The 25,231-nt window shown below is 43.1% G+C and overlaps 1 protein-coding gene across 1 annotated transcript in view; it reads left to right on the top strand.

The window, feature by feature from the left end:
- LRP6 (LDL receptor related protein 6) overlaps positions 1-24,724 on the top strand; it is a 187,863-nt gene extending 163,139 nt beyond the window's left edge. The window contains exons 17-23 of the mRNA XM_090043831.1: positions 954-1,079; positions 4,444-4,680; positions 5,993-6,103; positions 8,004-8,234; positions 12,766-12,902; positions 16,435-16,532; positions 18,762-24,724. Of these exons, the coding sequence (XP_089899957.1) occupies positions 954-1,079; positions 4,444-4,680; positions 5,993-6,103; positions 8,004-8,234; positions 12,766-12,902; positions 16,435-16,532; positions 18,762-19,053 (1,232 nt within the window). The 3' untranslated portion in view covers positions 19,054-24,724. The remainder of the gene's footprint in view (positions 1-953; positions 1,080-4,443; positions 4,681-5,992; positions 6,104-8,003; positions 8,235-12,765; positions 12,903-16,434; positions 16,533-18,761) is intronic.
- The last annotated feature ends 507 nt before the right edge of the window (positions 24,725-25,231 follow it).

Genomic DNA, 25,231 nt, shown 5'->3' with positions numbered 1-25,231 from the left:
CCCTGAAGAGGTGTCCCAGATCAAGTTTGTGTGGCAGAGTGGTGTAGTCCACAACTGCATACTTCATCTGTTTAGAAGACTTTAGTTCAGCACCTGTCATTGAAAGTAAATAGGGCAGAAACTTCCTTATCCAGACTTAAAATTAACAGGGAATTAACTGGGCCCTCAAAAGGCATTGCAGTCAACTTAGGGGAAACAGTCACCAGTTAATATAGGCTATGTGGTATATCTTGAGCTGGAGAAATTTTACAGACTCTGTCTGGGGATATTTTAATTAAAGCCTCGGCACAGCCTACCACTAGTTTTGTTTGTTGTTAATCACAATAAATCTGTCAAGAATTTCAAGAAGAAGTAGGTCATCCTTATTAAACATTAAAATGAAAAGACATTTATCTAGAGCCTTTTTATTTGAGTTTTGGAGACAGTTTGTAGACCTTAAACTATGTGAATCAGAAAAGTTGTTTTTTTTTAAATATAGCTTTAGATAGAGGGAGAATGGCTTCGTGACAAACTAGGTAACTTGTGTTCCTCCAGATCCAGTCCTGTCTCTCTCAGCAAACAAAAATATAAGGCTTTGTTTACTGTTTTAAAAATGTGGCATTGCCTGAATGTACATGATGCTTCAGATAACTTTGTCCTTCAAAAACATTTCTAATTAAGCTGTTTTTAGAGCTGCTTCTATTGAAGGCTTTTCCCGTTTGGGAAGGGAGACAGACTCATGTGCTCTATGCTTATGAGCCACTATACATGTGTCCCAGCAGAACCCCATTGAAATCACTGAGGCTCTGTAGAGGTGTTGGGAATCACTTAGTCTGAGCCTGTTAGGGGATCAGCCTCATAAAAAATGAACCTGAATAGTTTTCCCCTCATTAATTTCTTTTCTTGCTTTAAAAATAACAATCAGATTTGTGGAAGTAGTTAATTGCGTACAAATGTTGTTTTTACAATTGCAGGACAGCATCCTTGTTCTCAAGATAACGGTGGGTGTTCGCATATTTGCATCGTGAAGGGAGATGGTACTACTCGTTGTTCTTGCCCAGTGCATCTTGTCCTACTGCAGGATGAACTGTCCTGTGGAGGTGAGTCCCTCCAGTTGTCACTGAGCCCGAGTTAGGATCAACTGCATGTTAGCTTCAGGTTTCCATGTAGGGGGTCCTTTAGAGAGGTAGGCAAGCACTGTGAGAGAACAAGTTGTCTTGTACTACTGCTCTTTTACCTTTTGACACAACACCAATGTAGGCTTTTTGTATCACCCCACAGTTGACCCTGTGGGTGGTGTTTATTATCTTTGAGATGAGGATACTAGTTAATTTCTTAAATAACACAGATTTCAATTTGTCCTTACATATTAAAATGATTTTATTTCAGGGGGGGAGGAACAGGGGGGTTATTATGAGTATTTATTCTGTGGTCTGTAATACCATCTGAAACACCTGGGGTGGGATTTGCTTTTTTCCTTTGTTGGTTTGACATTTTTTGTTTGGCACATGAAAAACCTGAATTGAACAGGACTGTTTTTGTTTAATCTGTGCCATCTTTTCAAGTTCTTTAGCATGTACTCCAGAATGTATGTTTGTGTGTTCTTGTCAGGGTCACTGATGCTAAACACAGAGTTCTTTTCACTTCAGCTGCTGCTCAAGAGCCAGCAGAGCTCTCATAGAACACTGCTTCTTTGATACCCATGTAAGAAGCATGTCAGTGTATTTTTGGGGAGGTGCACAGTAGGACTTGAAAAGCATAATTCATATTTTATAGCAAGATCTCTACCCCAAATGGGTTGAATTTGGGCTCTCAGAATGCTTTGGTAAATATGAATAGTAGGCACAGAAGTTCTGGATATGGCTTGGCCTGAGCCATTCCTAAATTCAGGGACTAATCATAGAATCCTAGAAAAGCAGGGCTGGAATGGACCTTAAGAGGTCATCTAGTCCAATCCTCTGCTTAAGGATCATCCCTATCTAAACCATCCTAGAAAAATACTTGTATAACCTATTCTTAAAAACTTTTTAGTTACCGGGAATAAATGCCAGAAACCTCAAAAACACCCTAATTTGCCACAGATAAAGCAGGGCAATGAGGGCACTGTCAATGTCCTACCACTTTCAAGGACGCGAGGTTGTTGTTAAAAGATGCTTGAGAGATCCAAGGAAGTGGACTATGGCCCTCCTCTCTGTGCTACAGAAAAAGGCAAAACCACCCGCAATTCATGCCACTTCGATCACGTGGTGAAATTCCTGCTTGATTTCCAATGTGGTGAACCAGGAACCTCTGGGTTTTTTAGTTGCAGCAAAAGCATCGGCACATCTTGGTGTGCTGATCCCGGGGCGATGTGTAGTGGGTGCACATACAACTCCTGCAAAAAGGCGCCACCAACACTGTCTCCTGTAGGCGCTCGCCGCTTACCACCCCACCGCTGGCATTGCCAGCAGCATCTGTGGGCGGTCCATGATCACCCCTGGCTGCCACCGCCACTGCCAGTGGTGCCTGTGGGTGATCGCCATCCAACCCCTACTCTGCCAACAGTGCCAGCAGTGTCTGTGGGACCTTCCTGCTCCTGCTGGCCGAGTTGTGGCTCCCCCCCCAGCCGCCAGGGGCACACGCCATTCATGGCTGATCCTTAGCCTTGCCTGCAGTCAACACCCAATGCTTCTGAAGGTGAAAAACCCCCCTGATAGATAGAGCAACAGGAAGGAGAAAAAATTCCCAGCACTATGTAGGAAAGAGTTACGCCCAGTAGAGTGGGAAAACCAAACATCCTCCACTCTTCACTGCAATTTGGGGATTGCAAACCCAACTCATGTATCATACATCCTGAATGGAGACCCAGAATTCCCTTTTCTGTCATTTTATCCCCACCATAAATTTATCTCAGCTTCTTTAATCTTTCACAACTAGGTTGGTTATTACGCTCTGCTTCAGTCTCCTGCTGTTGAACGTGCTCCTCTTCAGTTTCCACCTGCTCTGAGCTGCAGAGCTCTTGTCATGATCCCTGACCAACGTGTATGTTTGAGTGAGGGGAGAGGAGGTGGGGGATAGAGAGAAGTGGGACTTCCAGCTGTTACTCTTCACAGCACATTCCAGGGATTGCTATTCCTAAATCATCCCTGACCAATTATCCAAATTCTTGAAAACCTTCAGTGAAGGAGAGGAATAGACTAGACAATCTATTCCTCTGTCTCACTGCTCTTGTAGTGAAGAATGTTTTCCTGATGTCCAGTCTAAGTCTACTTTACTGCAATTTCAAGCCATTGCTATGTGTCCTACTCTCAAGTTGAGGCATAGTCCACTTATGCCTCTTGCTTTCAGTTTGTGTTTGCCCTTTTTGTGCTTCGTCTGTAGGGTGTGGGCCAGGCACAACAAGGGCAAACACAAACTGAAAGCAAGAGGCATAAGGGGACTAAGTAAAGTTTTTGCTCTGAATTTTAAGGCCATGTTTATTTTTATTGTGACTTCCCTCCCCTCCCCAAATAATTGTAACTTCTCTCATTCAAGAATCTTTTGCTTTGGGTTGTGCTTATTCCTCTTGCTTCCCGTTTCCTTTTACTCTAGCCTAAAGCTGAGGTGTCATAGAGAACCACAGGAGGTTTCCTCCTTGGTGATACTGCCTTTGTAGCTAGTCCCCATTTGGTCAGAGAGGAAAAGTAGAGCTTGAGATCTCTGTTTTTTTGTCACCCTCCTGAGTACGTTTATTGTGTAGTTCGCTAGCCATCCAGGCGACATGTGGTCACACGCTGGAATAAGAACTAACATAATCCAGATACTTTTTGAGACCAAACTTAATGCTAGGCCAGAAAAAAAATGGCCTCTTAGTTGGAAAAAAAAAAGAAATGCATGCTTACTACATGAGATTAACAGTTAGTGTAGTAAATGTTAAGTAACTGCTAACAGCTGTGTTGAAACAGCAGTTGAGTAGATGGAGCAATTTTTTGTCTGTTTAAAACAAGTCTGACTGAACACAGTTGTAAAGGGCACATAACTAGACATTGAGTCACAGCGCATCCATCTGCAGTACATTATATTCTTTTAATGTTTTCTATACCATTATTGTTGAACATTAAAAAGAAAGTGAGCCATCTTTTGTGTACACAGTGGGATTGTGGGAAGGGGAGGAGAGGAAGAGTAGAGCTCTTCTTGTGTGACTTCAAGTGAAAACCTTTGAAGGCTTAAAGAAGTACAAGGACAGGGTGATGTTGGGAAAAGTGGGAGGAAGGGAATTGTCCTGTGATTTCTATGTGCATATGTGTCCCTTTCCTGTCATTTCAAGTCAAATGGTGCTCTAGTCACATGAGCCTGCACTTCGGGCATATGGAGCTCAGATTATTTTTCCAGTACTGAGAGGATACGTTTGTCAGCCTGATTCCCTGATCCCTCCCTATGAAGATGTGCTGCTTATGGACATGGACTTTTAACTTACTGCATTCGTGTTTTTTTTTCTATTTAAAGAACCCCCAACGTGTTCCCCTCAGCAGTTTACCTGTTTCACGGGTGAGATTGACTGCATTCCAGTGGCTTGGCGTTGTGATGGATTCACTGAATGTGAAGACCATAGTGATGAAAAGAACTGTCCTGTCTGCTCAGACTCGCAGTTCCAGTGTGAAAGTGGGCAGTGCGTAGAGAGCAGCCTCCAGTGCAATGGAGAGGCAAATTGTCAGGACAACTCAGATGAGAAGAACTGTGAAGGTATAAAGAGTGCCATGTTCTGCTATTTGACACCTTGGGCAACTCACTTCTCTGTCTCCATCCTTCATTTTCTTCAGCAAAACAAGAAGGGAGATATAGACCTCCTTTGTAAAATACCTTGAGGTCTTAGACTCAAGGTGTCCCTCATTAGACTCAAGACACTTCCCAGAAAGTGCCAGCTCTTAGCTTTCACGCCTTTTTTGACTATGGTAAAATAATAGAACAGTTCTTCTATTGCAAAGAACTCATAAAAATCCCAATAGGTCAGAAAGTTTTTGACACTGGGGATTCCTGTTTGAAATCTCTGGGTTTCTCTTGTGAATCATGTGCAGATGTTTGCACACATAACAGTGCTAGTGTTGCACAGCACTGTGTGGCACCAGCTCTCACTGGGTGCTGTGGTACCCTAGCTGAGAATCACTGATATAAGAGCTAGATATTGATTTATTGCCAGCTGTAAAAACAAACAAACAAACAAAAACAACCAAAAACACACAACCTTGGATTAAATGAATCCTGATAATAGGTAACTGAATACCTTTTTAGTACATAATGGATGCTGTGTCTAACAATCATAATAACTTACTGTATTGTAGTTGTATAATACAGAGCTGAGAATGGAGGCAGCTTGAGAGATTTTTTTGAGGATGTCTTCCACCTGCAAACTCCAAAAAAATGCAGAATTCAAAGTGCTGTAAAGTAATAGTCATGACTGGAAAAACGAATGGTTTTGTCTTGTGAGGGTTCCACATTCTTTGTGCGTTTTGCTGACCAGGGGAAGGATAAGAAAGAACGAGTGAGAAAGAACAAGACCATGATGGAAACAACCATAGGAACTTTAATCTTTCTTAAAATAAGCTTTTTAGTTTCATAGCTTATACAGGTTTTTTTAATAACTTAATTATTTTTGCAGTCGAACCACAAATATTGTTATACGTAGCAATGTTAACTAGGGGCTGCTTCCTGCCAATTCTGTAATAAACTTATTGTGGGCTAACTTCCTGTAATTACTAGAACCGTTGTGCCTTTGACTTTATATAGTCAAGCTATACCTATAACCTTTTAAATGGGAAATAATGCCTCAGGTCATCACTTTAAGCCTCTCTACAACCAGGAAATGCATTTTATGCAAGTTTGTCACTGGGGGTAAATATTGTGCCTTGAAATACTACAGAAAATAAAACTGGCATCGGGTAATTTTTTTTTTTGTGAGACTTCTGGTTGTGTGTCTTAGTGACTTGTTTGCTTGATTCTGGTTAAGAGTCAAAATGACTGATATTTAATATTTCTGGACTTTTTCTTTCCCTCCCAGTGCTCTGTTTAACTGATCAGTTCCGCTGTGCTAGTGGACAATGCATTGGAAAAAACAAGAAATGTGATCACAACTTGGACTGCAGTGATAACTCAGATAAGCATGGATGCTGTAAGTTTACAGGCTGTGATTAGAGACTTGGCTGCTGTGAGGGAAAACTTGCTTCTTCACTCCCTCCCCTCCCCCCAGTGCCTCCCAGGTGAATTAGAATTCACTCTCAAACTACTGATAGATCCAAATGTATTAATTCTAAGGCAAGTTCTCCTGCCTCATGGGTTGCTCAGTAACTAATATACAGGCATCATTATTAACCACAGAGTGAAAAAAGCTAAGTGGCATGTAGCTGTTTTTGAATGAAAATGTCTACTGAATACAAAGTCTTAAATGCAGAGCTATCTAAAAATTCTTCCACTGATATTTTTAGATATTTTAAAGTAAATTTTGCTTTATTACATTATGCTTGTATGTCCGAAGGAAAAGTACTTTTCTTTCCTGTAAGAGTCTCATCAATATTCTGGTGGGGCTGTCAGAACCATTCTTCTCTGTTTCATAAGTCTCTCATCCAAAGAATTCACAAGCAATTCTTCTAGAATCAGAATTTTAAAAAAGAGCTATGTACAACTTAGCTATTCCCATTGCAATGATAAATAATGATCCACTTGTATTAATCACATCTGTCTGTGCATAAACATCCTAAAACATTTCTGTTATGTCTAAAGCTTGGTGTAATTATCTGGCTAGTTTATAGCTATAGATTACAGTTTATGGAACACAATATCCCTTGTGTCTGCCTGCCTTGAAACCTCCAGGGCTATAGAGGAAAAGAACAGGCCAACCAGAACAGATTTCAGCCTTAAGTTCATTGTCATCACTCGATGATTAGATATTGTGACCGGGGAGATTTGTCCATCAGTTCCAACAGAAGTATATACTGCAGGTAACAGACATAATTAACAGGAAAAAGCAAAAAAATGAAGTCAAAGTCAGCAGCTGCAGTCTCCCTACCACAGGGGTGTATTGGGTGCCTCCACAGCTGGGAGCCCTGTCAGCTGATGGGGCTTCCCAGGTGCAGGAGTTTTCTTCTTGCTAGTGCAGGGGGGCCTGGGATTGGGCTCCCCCTGCACAGGCAATAGGACATGATGAGATCTGATTCATGATCCCACAGTCGCACCTTCTGCCTAGCTCATGTGGCAGGGCAGCAGATGCGATTGTGTAGATCATGCATTAGATCCCATCATGCCTTTACCTGCACATGTAAAGCAGCCCACAGACTTATGCGAAAAGGAAAAGTTATGTCCATATATGCACTAAGATAAAATTGTAGCTAATGCCTTACTTTCTTCTCTGTAAATTTGGGAGACGAGCAGATGGAGTAAAGTGTGGATGCAGAGTTTAGGGGGCAAGGGTGTGTGTGATTAAGGCAGGCCTTTATTAGAGGATAAGGGATTAGACAAATAAAATTGTACCCAAAAGTATCACTGCTTAGAGTTCCGTGCTTTTAGACTGAAAAGCTGGCTGTATCTGACTAGTTATGCACTTGTTCTGGCATCTTCTCTCAAAAATACCACTTGTAGGACAGATGATCAGATATGGCTGCTACCACAATTTGGGGCACGTTGGGTCTTTTTGGAAATACTGGGTGCCGAATCATATGTTGCTGCCATGTCTCTGTTCTTTTGCATCTGTGAATGCTAAGCCCTGATTAATAAGCCCCTACTGAGCAGAGATGAGGGAGTAGTGGTATGTAGCACAATAAATTAGAACTTTAGCCTTCTGTCCTAGGTTAATGTGCTGCTTGGGTCAAATGTGAAAAGCAGTTGTGTTTAATGACAAGTAGGAATGTAATCCTAGTCCCTAGTGGCTATTTATTCATGACACAGGTTTAATTAGGAGACTGTAATAAACTGTGAGTAGTATAGGCTTCCAGTTTTTCTCTTAATACTAGTCTTAGTGCAAATAAATTTATTGGATCAGACACTGTTTTAGAATGCGATTTCCTCTTCTCTTTCAGACACAACAGAGGAGCCAGCACCACAGCCCAACAACACCATTGGCTCAATTATTGGAGTGATCCTTACTGTTTTTGTTGTGGGAGCAATGTACTTTATCTGCCAGAGGGTTCTGTGCCCACGCATGAAGGGGGATGGGGAAACGATGACCAATGACTATGTGGTACATGGACCAGCCTCTGTACCTCTTGGTTATGTGCCTCACCCAAGCTCCTTGTCTGGTTCACTCCCAGGTAAGTAACAAGGTGTCTAAGTAATGGGTTCCTTAGTCTGTCTTTTGGCATCACATAGATATAACACAAACTACTGTAAATCCACAGCAACAGAGTAAAGGTATGCACTGGGTCCAGTTCCAGTGTGCTAATTCCAGGCATCTGCCCATTGGAAGGGAAGGTTGTGAACTCTCTGCTGTTTGTTAACCAGTTATTTGACTTATAATGGTTATGTCATGCACAAGCCACGAACACTCAACAGAGCTCTAAGTTCCAATTTATGCATGTACCTGGGGGATTATGACTTCCACTATTGAAATTCAGCCTCTTCTGGGACCAGCACCAACAAAGCAATACAACAATACAGGATGAGGAAATGAGAAAAAGAAGAATTGACAGGAATTCAGGCAGAATGCAGTCATCTTTGTTAAGTGGGATTTGCCTTAGACTCTGGAGGCAGATACTCTGTTTTCTCATGGAAAGTTCTGTATGATCTTTTAACTAGGAACCATAGTGGCCTTGGTTTCCTCTCATCTGGGAATAGGGTTACAACTTGGTACTGTTATTTGATGCTGGTATTTCATAGATTTCATAGACATTAGGGCTGGAAGGGACCTCAGGAGATCATCGAGTCCAGCCCCCTGCCCAAAGGGCAGGAAGTCAGCTGGGGTCATAGGATCCCAGCAAGATAAGCATCCAATTTACTCTTGAAGGTGTTCAATGTAGGTGCTTGAACCACCTCTGCTGGCAGACTGTTCCAGACCTTGGGGGCTCGGACAGTAAAGAAATTCTTCCTTATGTCCAGCCTGAAACGGTCTTGCAGGAGTTTGTGACCGTTCGACCTCGTCATCCCTTGGGGCGCTCTGGTGAACAGACGTTCCCCCAGATCCTGGTGGTCACCCCTGATAAACTTATAGGTGGCCATCAGATCACCCCTGAGCCTGCGCTTTTCCAGGCTAAAGAGTCCCATGGCTCTCAGCCTGTCATCGTAAGATCTGTTTTCCTGACCTCTGATCATGCGCGTGGCTCTCCTCTGGACTCTCTCAAGCTTCTCCACATCCTTTTTGAATTGTGGAGCCCAAAACTGGACGCAGTACTTCAGCTGCGGCCTCACCAAGGCCGAGTACAAGGGGAGAACGACGTCCCGGGATTTGTTCGAGAAGCATCTATGGATGCACGCCAGCATTTTGGTGGCTTTACTAGCCGCAGCATCGCATTGGAGGCTCATGTTCATCTTGTGGTCAATGATGACCCCCCAAGTCTTTTTCTTCTGTAGTGCTAACCAACGTAGCACTGCCGAGCCTATAAGGGTGCTGCAGGTTTTTCCTCCCAAGGTGGAGAACCTTGCATTTTTCGGTGTTAAACACCATGAGGTTCTCGTCTGCCCATTTGCTGAGCTTGTCCAGGTCAGCCTGGATCACCCACCTATCTTCTGGCGTGGATGCTTTGCCCCAAAGTTTGGTGTCATCGGCGAACTTGGCCAGTCCACTCCTAACTCCAATGTCCACATCATTAATGAAGATGTTGAACAGTATGGGTCCCAGGACAGAGCCTTGAGGGACCCCACTGGTTACAGGGCACCATGATGAGTGACTGCCATCAATCGCAACCCTCTGGGTCCGACCACGAAGCCAATTTCCCAGCCAGCGGATCATGGTGGAGCCAAGGCCACAACTGGCCAGTTTGGCCAAGAGGTGATCATGGGATACCAGATCAAAAGCTTTTTTGAAGTCAAGATATATGACATCAATCTCTTCTCCCTTGTCCAGGTGATAGGTCACCTGGTCATAGAAGGAAATGAGATTGGTCAAACAAGACCTGCCCGCAACAAACCCGTGCTGGCTGTCCCTTAGAATGTTAGCCTGGTCCAGTCCCTCAAGGATGGCCTCCTTAATAAACTTTTCTAAGATCTTCCCCAGGATAGAAGTCAGGCTAATGGGCCTGTAGTTAGCCGGATCCACTCTCCTCCCTTTCTTGAAAATCGGCACCACATTGGCCTTTTTCCAGTCTTCTGGCACTACAGCAGAGCGCCAGGAGTTTTCAAAGATCCGTGCCAGGGGCTGGGCTATGACGCTCGCCAGCTCCTTGAGTACCCTGAGGTGCAGGTTGTCAGGGCCAGCTGACTTGAAGGTATCCAGCTTCTCAAGGTGTTCCTTCACGAGGTCAGCATTGATGGAGGGTAGGGGATTCCCCTCACCCAGATTTCCCTGTCCCATAGCAGGCATGGGCATCCCGTGCGACTGATGAAAGACTGACGCAAAGTACCTATTTAATAAGTTGGCTTTTTCCTGGGCGTCAGTTGTCAGTTGCCCCATCTGGTTTAGCAGGGGTCCAACATTGCCCTTGCTTTTCCTCCGGCTCCCCACATATCTGAAAAAGGACTTTTTGTTGTCGTTGATGCCTGAAGCTAGTTAGAGTTCAGTTGCAGCCTTGGCTTTCCTGGTTTGGTCCCTGCAGGACCGGACCAGCGTGGAGTAATTCTCCTTGGAGGTGAATCCCGTCCTCCATCCTTCGTAGGCTTTCCTTTTTAGCCACAGTAGGTCCGCTGGGTCTCTGGAGAGCCAGGGGGGCTGCTGTGCCTTCTTGCTGCCTTTCCTCCGTGTTGGAATAGATTTAGCTTGTGCACTGAGGATCGCTTCCTTGAGAAGCAACCACTCTTCTTGAACTCCCATCTCCCTGGGGTCATGGTCCCTGAGGGCCTGACCGACTAGCCTCTTGAGCTTGTCAAAGTCGGCTTTTCTGAAGTCAAGGACTTCTGTGTTGCTGACTGACTTGCCAGCTTTACGGCGGATGGTGAAGGTGATCAGCTCGTGGTCGCTGTCACCCAACTTCCCATCAATCACTAGGTCGCCGATTAGGTCGTCCCCTGTAGCCAGTACCAGGTCAAGCAGCGCTTTGCCTCTCGTTGGCCCATAGACTTCTTGAGTCAGGTAGAGGTCATCCACGCACGAGAGAAAGCTTTGCGCCCACTCAGATTTTGCTGAGTGATCTTCCCACGAGATGTCCGGGTAATTGAAGTCACCCATGACAACCAAGGTTCTGGAGCAAGCAGCCTCAGTCAGTTCCTGGGCGAACTCCTGGTCTAGCTCGGGACTTTGAGTGGGAGGTCTGTAGTAGATTCCCACCGTTGTGTCCCCTGTGCCGAATTCCCCATGAATTTTTACCCAGAGGGTCTCTAGCTGTCCATGCCGGTCGCCAACATCAGCTTGCAGGGACATGTAGCTTTCCTTCACATAGAGAGCTACACCCCCGCCCCTTTTGTCAACACGATCCCTCTTGTATAGGGTATAGCCCTCTATCCCCGTGGTCCAGTCATGGGTGGAGTCCCACCAGGTCTCCATTATCCCAATGACATCATATTTCTTTGCACTGAGCAGGAGGACGAGCTCGTCCTGCTTGTTGCCCAGGCTCCTGGCATTAGTGTACAGGCAGGCAAGTGTGCCCTTGGGGGTTCTTGCCTTGCCCACAGATTGTGCCAGGGCTGGGGCAGGGGTGAGCTCCCTTAAGTGCCTTGGTCCGCTGGCTTTGCAAGGGCCATTCAGCGGGCCAGCAGGGGCAATAGTCCCCCCATCCCCCAGCGGGCTTAGTTTAAAGCCCGGTGGAGCAGGTCAGCCAGCCTGGCTGAGAAGAGCCTCCTCCCCAGGGGAGAGAGGTGGAGGCCATCTCTTCCCAGCAGCTCGCTGCCTCTCTCTCCAAAGAACGGGCTGTGGTCATGGAAGCCAAAGCTATTTAGAAGGCTTCAGAGAGCTAAGATTTGGTTACATAATGCAGTTAATTTTTAATTTAATGTGCATGATTTTTGTATGTCTTTGTTTTATAAATGAGCTTTCCGTGTTAGTGCCAAGTATTTTTCTTAAAATACGAACTCTTGTGTTTTTGCTTCATTTTGATCCAGAATTCAGAACTCAGAACTTCAGAAAAACTTCAGAAGTTTTTCCTATAACTGATCTTTCCAAACCTGTAACAGAGTCAAAACAATGCATCAGCCCCTTCCACCTTCCTGTGATTAGGCTGCTTTTCAGAGGGGGCTCTGAGAATAGTTCTTGTTTATAATCTGAAGTGCGCTTGCAGGCCTCTCCCTTTTCCTCCTGGCTTCCCACCAGTCCCCCTTAGTTGTGTTTCATAACGTCTCCTTGTGGAAGGGAAAACACAAAACTTCTCTCACACGTTTCAGGCCTTTGGCTGAGACAAGGAGCATTGGCTTTGTGTGTTCTCAAGCAGAGCCATAGTGCTGCAGTGTTCTCCAGTCTTTTGAGCAAAAGGAATGTCTGTGTCTTTGCATGAGCTTCCTGTGCAGCCCCATGCCAAGTCCCAGAGCTTGGCCCCTAATAGGTTTAAACCAACATGTTTATCTTCTGAGTAACTTGATTTCACTTCTCCATCCAGGAGACCAGGATTACTTAACACAGGAGGCTTTTTTATTTTATGAGTTTCAAATGTAAAATGTTTTTATCCTGTAGAAATACTTTAGCATTAATTTGGTCTCTCTGTTCTTTATTTTTACCCTGAAGAGATGATTACTGCTATAAACAATGTATCTTGTTTTCTTTAGGGATGTCTCGTGGTAAATCTGTGATCAGCTCCCTTAGTATCATGGGAGGAAGTAGTGGGCCACCCTATGACAGGGCCCATGTCACGGGGGCATCCTCCAGTAGCTCCTCAAGTACCAAGGGCACTTACTTCCCTCCTGTAAGTCACATTTTTGTTCTTGGACCATGTTTGCTATATTTTCCAGACAGATGTCAGTGTGTGTGTGAAGCTAGTGTATTGGCAGGTGAAGGTTTTTGTTTTATATTTGTAGTCTTATAAATGCATTTGAATGGAAGAATGTGAGGAAAATGTATAGACACAACAGGCCTTTTCCCACAGTCACAGAGAAATGTTCTGCTTAAAAAAAAAGTTCCATTGGATTTAGTGCTGGGGAAAGATGTTGATCTGATTGTCCTAGAGTTTGTAAAATCACCATAGAGCAGGTCTAGTAGGGCAGAATGAACTTCTCCCATTGTGCCCGACTCAAGCACATCACACACTATATAAAAGTCTCCCTGTAAAGGTGAGAGGATAGTTTGCGGTCCATAACTCTTGTAGAAGCCCTAATTACAATGGCTGCCTTCACACTATTAGGGTGTGGACCCACATAACAATTGAACTATTTTAAAATGTCAGTGATTGAGAACTGGTTCACAATTGCGTGAAGTGTGTGGCTTTGACAGCAGGGTATGGAGTCATCTTCTAGCACACAAGTATTGTGGGGAGTGCTTGGACCCAGGTTTTGGGATCCCCAGGGGTGTGGGACCTGTGAGTGGGGGCAGCTTCACTTTTCTGCTTTCCATTCTCACATAAACATAAGTTCAGTAGGCTTTCAGTAGCCTGCAAGTCCAGGTACAGACATTACACTTTTATGAGTACAAGTGATAGAAAATTGGTCTGTACCCATAACAGAAGAGAAGTTTGGCACTGGTTTAAAAATGGCAGAATCCAGTCTAAGATTTTCCTCCTCCACCAATAGGCAGATATGTGTTCTATTCACTACTGAACTAAACTACACTGCTTACAGAAAACCATGTAACTTAGATCAGTTCTGCCTCAGGCTTTTTGAATGTTTGTATTTAGCCCAAATGACCGAAGTCTGCAAAGTGCTTGCCTGACTTGGGACAGAAGGAAGTGCTTGGACCCATGCTTTTTGATTCACAGGGACTGGGAGAATATGATGATGGGGTGCAATTGAGTAGGGAGTGAGGGTAGAGTTAGGTGTTAGAAAGATAGCTTTTATTAAACAAACAGTGTAAGGGAACTCATTGATTTAAAAAAAAAAAAAAAAGGCCCGCCAAAATGGGCAGAAAAAGAAAGCAGTGGAGCTCTGCCTATAATACTAGAGCTGCTGGTTGCTTCGGTGTAGGCAGTGAGGGGCAATGCAATGTTGGGGTGCTTGGAGGACCAGCCAGACCTGTCCCAGGGCAGAGTGTCCACCAGTTCACAGTGAAGTGATTCAACATACTGTATTTTCTCACGTATAGTGGACACCTAGCCTACCAGAATTGGGGTGCACGTAGGGAATCTGTTTTGCCAGAAAAGTGGTATGCCTGAAGAGCCTGTACATGCTATCCAGCTACCAAGATGGCTATCAAAATGACAGAGTCCTGTGTTAATCCTCTCACAGTGAGGTATTGGCTTGGTATTGTAGCTTGTGCCTGAAGCCAGGAAGGTCCTGCTACCTGTTGTCTCACCCAGACTGTCATCTAGGTTGCCACACTCCCTAGTCACTCTGGGCATTGATACATATAAATTTGTCTGCTCCAACGTGCCAAAAATCCAGCATGTCAGAGCAGACTCTATTAATCAAGTTTGTGGAGCACACAAACTGATTCACCCAGTGCTGTCACATACATTTGTATAAATGGTGAAATTCGCGGCAGTGCTAAGAAAATGGCAGCGTGCTTTGAAAAAAGTAAACTTACAATATATTTTAGTTCAAAAGCGTACCACTGCCATTTTCTCAGCGTTGATGCGCATTTCACTGTTCAGCCATCTAGGGACTGCATGATTGCCGGTAGACAGCAAAAAAAAAAAAAAAAAAATGGAAACATGCAAGGACCAAGAGCTGGTAAAAGTAGACACCTGGTTTGCCAAAGGCATAGTATTCACTATGACTATACAGTGCCTTCTTCAGCTTTACTTACTTCACCATCAAAATAGCAGTATTTGTGAGCTCTTTATGTGGAAAGCTTGATAATGACTTAGATAGGTGTGGTATAAACAGAATTGACAAGATGCTGAGAAGGTATCTGGTAGGGGAATGCAAAACAGTCCATATTCAATTCGGATTCAGATTCGGCCGGAATCAGGGGACAATGATTCGATTAGTTGATTCAGATCACTGTCCCGATTTCGGTTTGGCCGAATCTGAATCTGAAGATTTAATGCTGATTTGGAGAATCAATGATTCGGCCGTAGACACAGCTTTAAATGCTTTTTTCTACATACCTCGAGGTACCAGGCGTGGCTTGTGAATGCTGAGATGATGGGGCACGTGGAGCATCCAGCAGAAGGGTGGGGTGCCCCCCCATGTACTCGGTGGCGGACCCCCCCCATGCCCTTCTGACTCAGCAATTGGCCGTAGGGGGACCCCGGGTGCCGTCCCCCCCGGACCTAGGAGGCACCAGTCACCGAGCCACGGGGCAGGGTCCCCTGCACACGCCGTGGCGAACCCAGAAGTGGACCAGAAGTGCTTCTGGTCCACTTCTGGGTCCATTGCCAAGCACGCTGGGGACTCCCCCATGCTCCCATGGGATGCTTCATTTGCCCCACCATCTCAGGGTTCATGAGCCATGTCTGGTACCTTGAGGTATATAGAAAAAACATTTAAAGCTGTGTCTATGAATCATCAAATTTTTCCGAATCAATTCAGAGGGTTCTGATTTGATTTGGAGAGATTAAAGGCTCTCCTAATTTGATTCCATTTTGGAGATTCAGCTGCCAAATTGGGCCAGATTTCCACCAAATTGAATCAGCAACTGAAGCTTTGCACAGCCCTAGTATCTGGTAACAAAATTTGCACCAAAACAGAGGCCATGTCTTCCGTGATGTGCAGCCTTTAACTGACAGTACCTATAAAATAATGGTCTTGAGTATGTCCGTAAACTCGATCCAACTGGAGGTCCTGGTGACAATGTAGTGGGGCTATTCTTGGTGAGCCTCCTATAAAATACCACAATGTTGCAACCTCTGGAGTAAGATGAGTACAGGGTGCCTCAAAACTCTAGCTCCCTCTGTCTTACTCTTTGGTTAGAGACAGACTAAGAGATGTCATTCTGACAGAAGTGCACCCTTGCTGAGGCATTAGGCAGTCAGCAGTAGTTCTTATCTGTTGCTTTCTGACAGAAGCTCCGGTGATTAAGGCACTGAACATCTGGATTTGGCTTGGTCTTTGGATTCTGTCTCAGTGATGTAAAAGGGGAATGATAGGTTTTGGGCAGTCTCCACTCCTCCATACTCTTGCGTACGATTATGCATCAAAGGTCTTGGTGTGATGGTTGCAGGACTCTATACAAGTGGATTCGTCAGGCACTTAACTAAACTTCTTACATGTACACTATGTTTCAGGGGAGTATTTTCTTTAATGTTGAGTAGAGCTGTCATTACAAGTGTATTTTTTTATGTCCTTTTTAGTGTTACCATGGCAATTTAAAAAAAATTTAAAAACATGCATTTTTCTTTTCAGATTTTGAATCCTCCACCTTCACCAGCGACAGAACATTCACATTACACCATGGAGTTTGGTTATTCTTCAAACAGTCCTTCTACTCACAGATCCTACAGGTAATTATTGGTATGTTAGTTTTCACCAGGATCAGTTTTGCGTTCTCAACAGAATAAAAGAAAGTCCGTGCCCCAGTTAATTTACAGTCAAAAGGCCTGATGTAGCAAAAACTGTTATACAAGTGTTTAACTTTAATCTCCATAATGACTGTACAAATGTGTTGTTTGGCGTTTTTTTTTTACAGGTATTACTCATTTTATCCCAAAGTTATCAATATTGAGTGGTGGATCCAGGCAGAGTCCAGTGGTGCAGCTGCACCTCACTTTGTTTCCTCTTCCACCCAAACTTCAGAACCTGTGCAGTTGCCTGGGAGGGGCGGCAGCAGTGAGGGAGTCAACTGACTTCATGGCTCATTATCATGTCCCTGATTCCTGCTATTTTCTCTCCACTCCATAGTGTTAACAGTTTTTTAATGGTCTTGAAGTTCCACTATGCAAACTATCCTTTTTTCTGCAATGTTGCTGTCTCGTAGCCATTCCTGGTAATGCCTTTCTTCTGTTTTACAGCCTTGCAGACTGTTTTTAACTGTAGCTAAAAACCTTAACCTGTGTGGTAATATTACCTCAGATGTAGAAATGACTGACAGTATTGGAGGCACTGTCAAGATACTCAAGAAGGCTAAATTTTATTTTATGAATCTGTATAAGAGAAGTACATTTAACTACAATGACTATGAAACTAATGACAGCATATCTTTTGACTGTTTTTGCTTCATTTGTTGTATTTTTTTTAAACTTCATATATAATCTAACACATTCATGCAAATTCAAATAGTTATATTTGTTTTGATTTTAGCACTGGCTCCCTAACATATTAGTAAAGCTTCTAGTTCCTCTTTAACTGTAGAAGAATGTGTTGTTACATGTGGTAATGTGCCACATGTTCTGCACCTCCCTTTTCAAAGTTCTTGATTTACCCATGCCTATACTACACACACCAGTGGTCCTGCTACTTTTATTATTGAAAGCTATTTATGCTAGAAACAGTGTTTTGAATACACTGTGCACTATTTTAAGTCTTCTGCCCAAATAATCATTTGTATCGCACACTGTCATTTGGGCCTTGGCAGATTGAAAGAGAGGGAATACACATATGGCAGGAAAGGAAGAGAAGAAAGAATGCTTTAGAGTTAATATCTGGATATGTAGAATCTTACACTCAGCATAGTATAGATTTCACAGCAGGCTTTTATTCATCATAGTTACTCTTAATTTTTAGAATCCTTTGAAACCTTCTACAGGTTCTTTTACTTTTTTAAGTTTTTTAAATTGTTATGCTCTTACCAATTTTGTTTTTCCTCTTAGTATTGTAAACTGTGGCCTATTTTCTCTGCCATTATAGATCAGTATACTTAATTAATTTTTTAAAATTTCATTTAATGCTAATGTGCTGTCTTTGCTAACTCCATAAGATGAGGTTTAGTTTCTCTGCCATACTTTTATGTATTTAATTTCTTTGACTTCCTGCTAGAACTAAAGAGAGAGAGGGGAAGAGGGGTCTAATCCAGTGCTATAGGCCACATGATCGCAGGATGGGCTCCCATGCTGCATGGTAGCACTTGAAATCCCAGAGCCCCAAGACTCCCTGGGACTTGCTGTCCTGCCCCAGGGGCAGGGACAGGAAGCACAATCCAGAGAGGGGGGAGTAGGGGGTAGCAGCAACAGTAGGGGGGTCCAGCACCCAGCTGGGAGCCCAGTTGAACAGCTCTTGCCTAGAGGAATTGGAGCCCTTCTCTAGGGTATCCAACTTTGGGGCAGACGTGCTGGCAGTTGTACCTGCTTCAAGTATTATTGCACTGAGCAGTAGACACAAGTCACCCACATCTGTATATATAAGCTCCCCCCCCACCTTGCACCCATTTGAAAAATGCTTATCTACAGCACCTGTTGAGCACTTCAGCTCACTTCAAGTATATGTCTTCTGTCTGCTGTGACATAGACATGTTTCTAGCAAAAAAAAAAAGAGGAGGGAGGAGTGGGGGGATTCTAACATCTTTCTCTCTGGACCGAAACCAGTGCCTTAAATTTGAGATTTGAAATAGAACATCTCTCCACATACTCAGCACAGCCCTTCCTCTTCAGTCCCTAACACCAAAAATCTCCATTCTGTTATGTACATCTTCCACGTACCAGGCTGTGAGGCAGTACAGCTTGCCTGAGTGCTATTGTTTGAGATTTTTGTCTCAGTCTGTTTCTCTCTCTGCTAATTCTTTTCTGTGGCCTTCTCAGCTACAGGCCGTACAGCTACCGGCATTTTGCACCTCCTACTACACCCTGCAGCACAGATGTTTGTGACAGTGACTATGCCCCCAGCCGAAGGGTCACAACAGCAGTGGCAAAGGGCTACACCAGTGACTTGAACTATGATTCAGAGCCTGTGCCACCTCCACCCACGCCACGCAGCCAATACCTGTCAGCAGAAGAGAACTATGAGAGCTGCCCACCCTCCCCCTACACAGAACGGAGTTACTCTCATCACCTCTATCCACCACCCCCATCTCCCTGCACGGACTCCTCATGAGCGGGCCCTCCCTTCCTTTGACTGCCTCCATTCCAACTGTGTAAATACAAAATGTTCATATTGGGAAGAGGGGAGGGAGCCATTGCAGAGTGGGTGAGGCAGGACCAGTGTACAGTTAAGAATTATTAAATGGGGGTTGGAATATTTGGAGATATTTGTACAGAAGAAAAAAGAGGATATTTATATATTTTCTTAAACAGCATCTGCTGCTTGTGCCATGAGAAGAAGATTTTGTATAAAAAAGAGAAAAAAGATAGAAATTTGTACAAAAAGTTTTTATTTTTGCAAATGGAACACAAAAACATGCCTTAATCCAGTGAAGTGACTGAGCACATCAGAAAATGGAAGGACCAGGACGCATCATTGTCCGGCGAGGTGAGATGCGGGGTTCGTCAATACCAAAAAATGTTAAAAATAATAATAAAGAAGTCCGTCTCAGAGCAGCATACCATAGACACTTGGAAGTAGCCAAATAACCTCTTCATTAATTATGGAGGGCCAGCAACTAAAGTTAAACTTGAAGAAAACGCAGTCAGGACAGATACTAACCTTACATACAAAGGGCTTTACGTTTTCTATTGGAATATCACAGACCATAGAAGTGGATACATCATAATTATACACCCATTCTTTTTTCATTCAAATGCATTTATAGTATTTTTTGGGCCCACACTTGCAATGTTATACCACTTTACAGCATTCTCCATTGCTAGAAGACAAATAATTTTGTTGTGTGCATTAAAAAAAAAAAATCCTTCCTTTTTTTCCTCTTCAGCCTGTGTTCCTTGCCCTCTAATCCTGATGTCATGTTGTTTCACTGTAATATGCTTATTCAGATACCCCTGTAATTGGGTTAATGAAAAGGTATCCTCTGCCTTTTTGATGCAATGTCATACACACTCTATTTTTGCCTTCTTCATTTTGCCAAACCTGAAGGATTCCACTTTTGTACCAAGTCAGTGCAATTCTGACATAATTGACAAGGGTAATATACATGTACCTGAATGATTTTTGTCCCTTTTTAAAAGCAAGTAAGCAAACACACACACTTGTTTTGATCCAGTGCCCACAAAATGTCAAATATTTTTATACCACATATAATATAGGCAACATATTTATAAACTATGAATTTAACCATGAATTGTTAGTTTTATTGTAAATGAATCCTATATCCTTGCAGTACTTTCAGTGTATAGTTAATATCATGGTATGCAAATCATATATAAAATATATATATTTTCCTAGTAAGGAAGCATTTAAACTTTGTCAGTGGGGGACAAACTATAAGAAATAGACATTTGGACCATTAGAAATGTTTCTCCTACTGAATTAACTCTTCATGATATGTTCATCTTAAGTAAGCCATTCTTCTCAGTATGATTTCTACATTACCATCTCTTTGGCGTGGTTTGAGTTTAATACTTCAGTATTAACCACTGTGAATGTCAGATTTAAAGATATTCTTAACCAAATCATTTTATATTAACAACCTGCATTTTTGTATATCTCCTTTGTGTAGCCCTCCTACTTCCCTCCAGCAATTTGAAAGGGATAGTGTGTGTTCATTTTTAAAAAATACTTGCATGAGCTGAAGGGCAAAATGTGATCTTACAAACTCCTCCTGACCCCAGTGCAGGATTCGAGTTTGACTACCTAGCCTAATGGAGCTCACATTGGACCTTATCCTGGGTGACATTAAGCATTTGCCATGCTACGCATCAGACTAAATCTGACCTCTTGCTCAAGAGGGTTCTGAGGGACTTTTGCCTGTAGTCAAAGGACCCAGTACCAAGGTAATCACTCTGCATAGGTAACCGAATGGGTTTACTGCTCTGTTATGCATTTCCCAATCAACTTTTACTATGAGATGCAGGCTGGAAATATGATCTGATTTTCAACCTGTATTTTTCAGGAAATTTTGAATGACTCTTGCCACTGCTACAGCTCTATATGACTGTTGGAGCCTCTCAGTTTCAGCTTCAAGGGAAATGATGAAGTTTAGAATTCTAGTGGTAGTAAAGGACCTTTCTAATAATTGATCATACTCCAGGAAGATTTAAAACAAAGTACCCTCAGACTATTGGAATTTTCCTCACACTGTTGGAAATGATCTTAAAGTCAGGTACACTAACTGCACTAATGTCAGCCCAGGTGATGCTTCATTCTAGGTACCTAAAAGTTTTGGTACTTGTTCCTTTGGCTCTTCCTTTTGGTGAAGAAACTTACTTGTGATCTCCAGCAGGATGGACATTGAAGTTATTGTGAACTCTAAGGGGGATGCCAGTCTATTTATATGAAGAGCAAGGGAGGGCGAGGAGAGGCCAGGTGCCGATCAGAATTGAGACCTCTACGTTGTTTACATTTTTTAAAATGTGCAGCATTTTGTGTGGGGTTCACATGTGGAAACTTGCACTAATGAACTCAGAAAAATATTGCATTGTTGTATCTCATTCCATTTGCTTTGTACTGCAATAGCAGTGGTCTCTTCTTGCAACATACTTCTTAAGTGTGCCAATTTCTGTTTGAAAAATTCTTGAGGTGGTTAAGCTTAAGATGTGGTACCCTCTTCCAGAAGGTTCAAAACTATTACCGATTTTCTTCATTTAAGGTATCATTGTTGAACTTGATTACAGTGAGGCCTTATTGGAGAAGAATTAGCTCTTCTCCTTTGGACAATAATGCCTGACTTCTTTATAGATTTAAAACCAAATAGAACTCCATTGAAGTCAATAGGATGGAAGTACAAGTCAATGTAGAATTGGCAGTGATGTATTTTGATCTAAACATTTAACTTTGTGCATAATGTACTTAATTTGCATCTTCTGTTATTTTGATGAGTGAAACATTCATATAAGGAGGGGGGAAATGGACAGATGATTTACTGCACTACAAAAAGCTAATGCAGAGAGCAGGTTGTTTCTCTGTTCTGATCTACCAAAGAATTTGTGTAATGGGAAACTTGAAACCAATTTTCAAGCACAAATATTTTACCGTAAATTTTAGAGGAAAATCTTAATGAGCTGATGATCTGTGAAGTTCCTAGTAAGCAGATGCCCAAGGTACAGAAGCATCACTACAGCTCTTGCCCCTGTTGACACATTTCTAGGAAGTTACCCAAAAGCTGATTTGAAATGGAGACTGAACAGCTTCTGTTTTTCCTCCTCTCAGCAAATCAGCTCCTGCCTTCTGCCTCACAGTGAGGAGCATGTGCTTTGCTATTTCTTAAATGGACTGAAATGAAGGCCTGCAAACAGTCTTTTGCATGCTAGCAAGCAATTCAGCAAGGTTTGTAAGTGGACCACCTCACTTTATGCATGAAAGTTGTCCCATTGTGACCATTGGCATTGCTTCTGTGCTTAAAGTTAAGTATGTACTTAAATACCTTTATGAATCAGACACCCAGAGACCAGGACATTTTATTTGTATGCATAATATATAGTTTTTCCAGAGATTTTCCCACTTGAATGTCTGTAGCAGAAAATCAGTACATGGAAATAAACCCAGGGGACATTTCAGTAAACACAAGTGTGGGATTGGAGTCTTCACACTTATAACTGCAGATCTGCATGCTGAATCACAAAAGAAATCAAACAAAATGTGGCTTTCCATGTATATTCCTTCTGTATGATATTGCATTTTGCAGGGAGCATTGTAATTTAAAGAAACAAGAATATCTACATAGATACAAAGAACTGCACAAATGGAATACTTAAATTCTGTTTCCCCATTTTAGTATTTTAAATTTTGAAGGTCTCATTTCCATGAGTCCAGAATTCATCCAAGCCACCGACATATCCAAAGAGGCTAAATGAATTGTTGTTTACAAAGTATGCAAATAATCCAGTTTACACAAAAGGGGCAGGTTTGCTGAGGGAGCTGTAACTTCCTATTTCCTGTTCTAAAACTTTGTAGTAATAGGTAAGGTACACAGAACGCAAAGCCAATCAAATCATCTTGTACAAAATCTCCAATCTGGAAGGCTCATCTCACTTTTCCACCAAGAGGTAATGAATGGCAGGTAGCATATAGCTGTCTCATCAGCAAGGATCCGGGTTTTCCGTTTCCAATGGAAAAATGGAGAAAACCACTGGTTCCCTGTTTTTATTGGAGAAAACACGGATTTCACTTTTTAGCAGAGAAATCCAAGGATTCGCTGCTTTGCAAAGAGCTCTTGCAGGCTGGCACAGCTCCAGCTTGCAAGAGCCGATTGCAGAAAAGGCAGGAAGCCCCCAATCCTGCCCAGAGGGAGAGTGGGGAGGGTGGGACCTGAGCCTCTGAGGTAGCCAAGGCTGGGCTCAGGCAGCTCAGACTCGCCCTTCATCCCTGGAGCATAGAGGTATGTGGGGCTATTGGGCAGGCCTGGGGAAGATGGTTGGGGGCTGAGGGAGTGGGGGTGCTGCCGGTCCCAGGTGGCACATCGCAGCTGGGAGCAGTGCCAGGGGGTTAGGGCAGGGGTGCCCCTCTGTAGGGAGGTTTTGTGGGCAAACAATGCAGGGCTGCACACATGCTGCCTGTGCACGGGGAGAGGGAGGCTGGCATGCAGCCAGAGCAGAGCTCCATGGCCGGCTTTGCAGCCGCAGCAAAGGATGAGGGGGAGTGGGGGCTCACACTCAGTGGCCGCTGCCGCTGACCTGGAGGCCTGTGATGGCAGTAACAGCCACGGCCTACAAAACCTTCCACTGCTGCTGCAGAGCTGTGCCTGGAGCTGTGTAGCCGGCCGTCGGGCGGCAGTGGCAGCGTGGTAGTGGCTGGACAGCATGCAGCCATCCCCACTGCCACCCCACGATGTGCTGCTTCCGCCGGCCATGCAGCTCCACAGCAGCAGTGGGAGGTTTTGTAGACAGTGGCCATCACCGCTGGCATGGGTGGCCACTGCTGCTTACCTGGAGCAAAAAACAGTAATTGTACAGTAATTGTCTATAGTTGTACAGTAAAAGTACAGTAATTGTCTATATTACTAGAAATTTAAAATATTGGACAATTTTCCAGAGCTTTATGGGATACTAAGGCAAACATGTTTTTGGAGCTAAGAAATCAGTCTCCGCAGTTCTCCAGAATCATCAAAACTGTCCATTCTGAATTCAGTCCAGAGGTTGTCTCAGTAAAACATGATTGTCATGGGCAGAGATTTGTGGGAAGTTTTCTGCACGCCCTTCTTTTAAGTGAACACAAAAAGTCTGAGGCAGCCTGGCTTATATTGGCCGTAGCCTCAAGCCAAACAGTTGAGTCAGTAAGGGAAATAGAATATATCTTTTGTAAAGAGGATACCACCAGTCTTAAGCTAAACTATCCTTGTTTGCAAGTGAAGGATCTGGTGCTGCTTTCAGATTTTTAATCTCTTTTGTTTCTATATATTTTTAATTAATCCTTTTTTGTAAGCTTTAATTGCTGCTTGTCATTGTCTTAAAGCCAGCCGGTGTCTCTCGTTCATCAATTTTGGTACGATGGTGCTTTGCAAGGATGTATTTATATTATAGTGACCAACATTTGGTCATCCCTATCCTCCCCTTTGCTAACCTCTATTTTGTAAAATAAAGTGCTTTACTTATAAGCTGTATATAAACCTTGTACAAAACTCCTTTCAATTATTACTATAAACGGAATTGTAACAAATAAAATGTTGATTTTTATAATAAAACTGAGTGGAAAATATAAAAGAGGTAATTTTAGTTGTGTTCCCAAGTCTGGGAAAAGGGAACAAATGTATAAACTGGGTTTGCTTTCAGTTCATCACGGTGTGGTTATTGCTGTAAGTATATGGGCCCCTATCCTGTAACTATTATTCTGTTTTCTCACATACAGCATTATTTTCAATAAGATACAGAAGTTGTTTTTGAAAAGCAGAATAAAGAAGATTTTTCCTTGCTTCTGCAACAGGAGCCTCTGAGATAGGAAGCAAAGGGAAAAGGTGTCTAAGTGAAACACTGCAGGATTGCTTTAGCTTTGCACCAGGAGAGGCAGAACTTGCTATTGTCATATTTCCTTGTTTATATAGTACACCTAATGACCAGCAGCTGAATTTTGGGGAAAAGGTATGTGTATGCGATAAAATATGGCAGTACAGCTGCTTAACTTAAATCACTTGAGGAATTGCACTGGCATCCATTGCCTTCCAGAAGACAACATGTACTGAAATTTCATAGATATGTAAGGCTGGAAGGGTCCATTATGATTAGGG

This window comes from Crocodylus siamensis, chromosome 4 (genome assembly GCF_052110815.1).
Source record: "Crocodylus siamensis isolate JL-2025a chromosome 4, ASM5211081v1, whole genome shotgun sequence".
Lineage (NCBI taxonomy): Eukaryota > Metazoa > Chordata > Crocodylia > Crocodylidae > Crocodylus > Crocodylus siamensis.
This window is presented reverse-complemented; position numbering and strand designations above follow the sequence as displayed.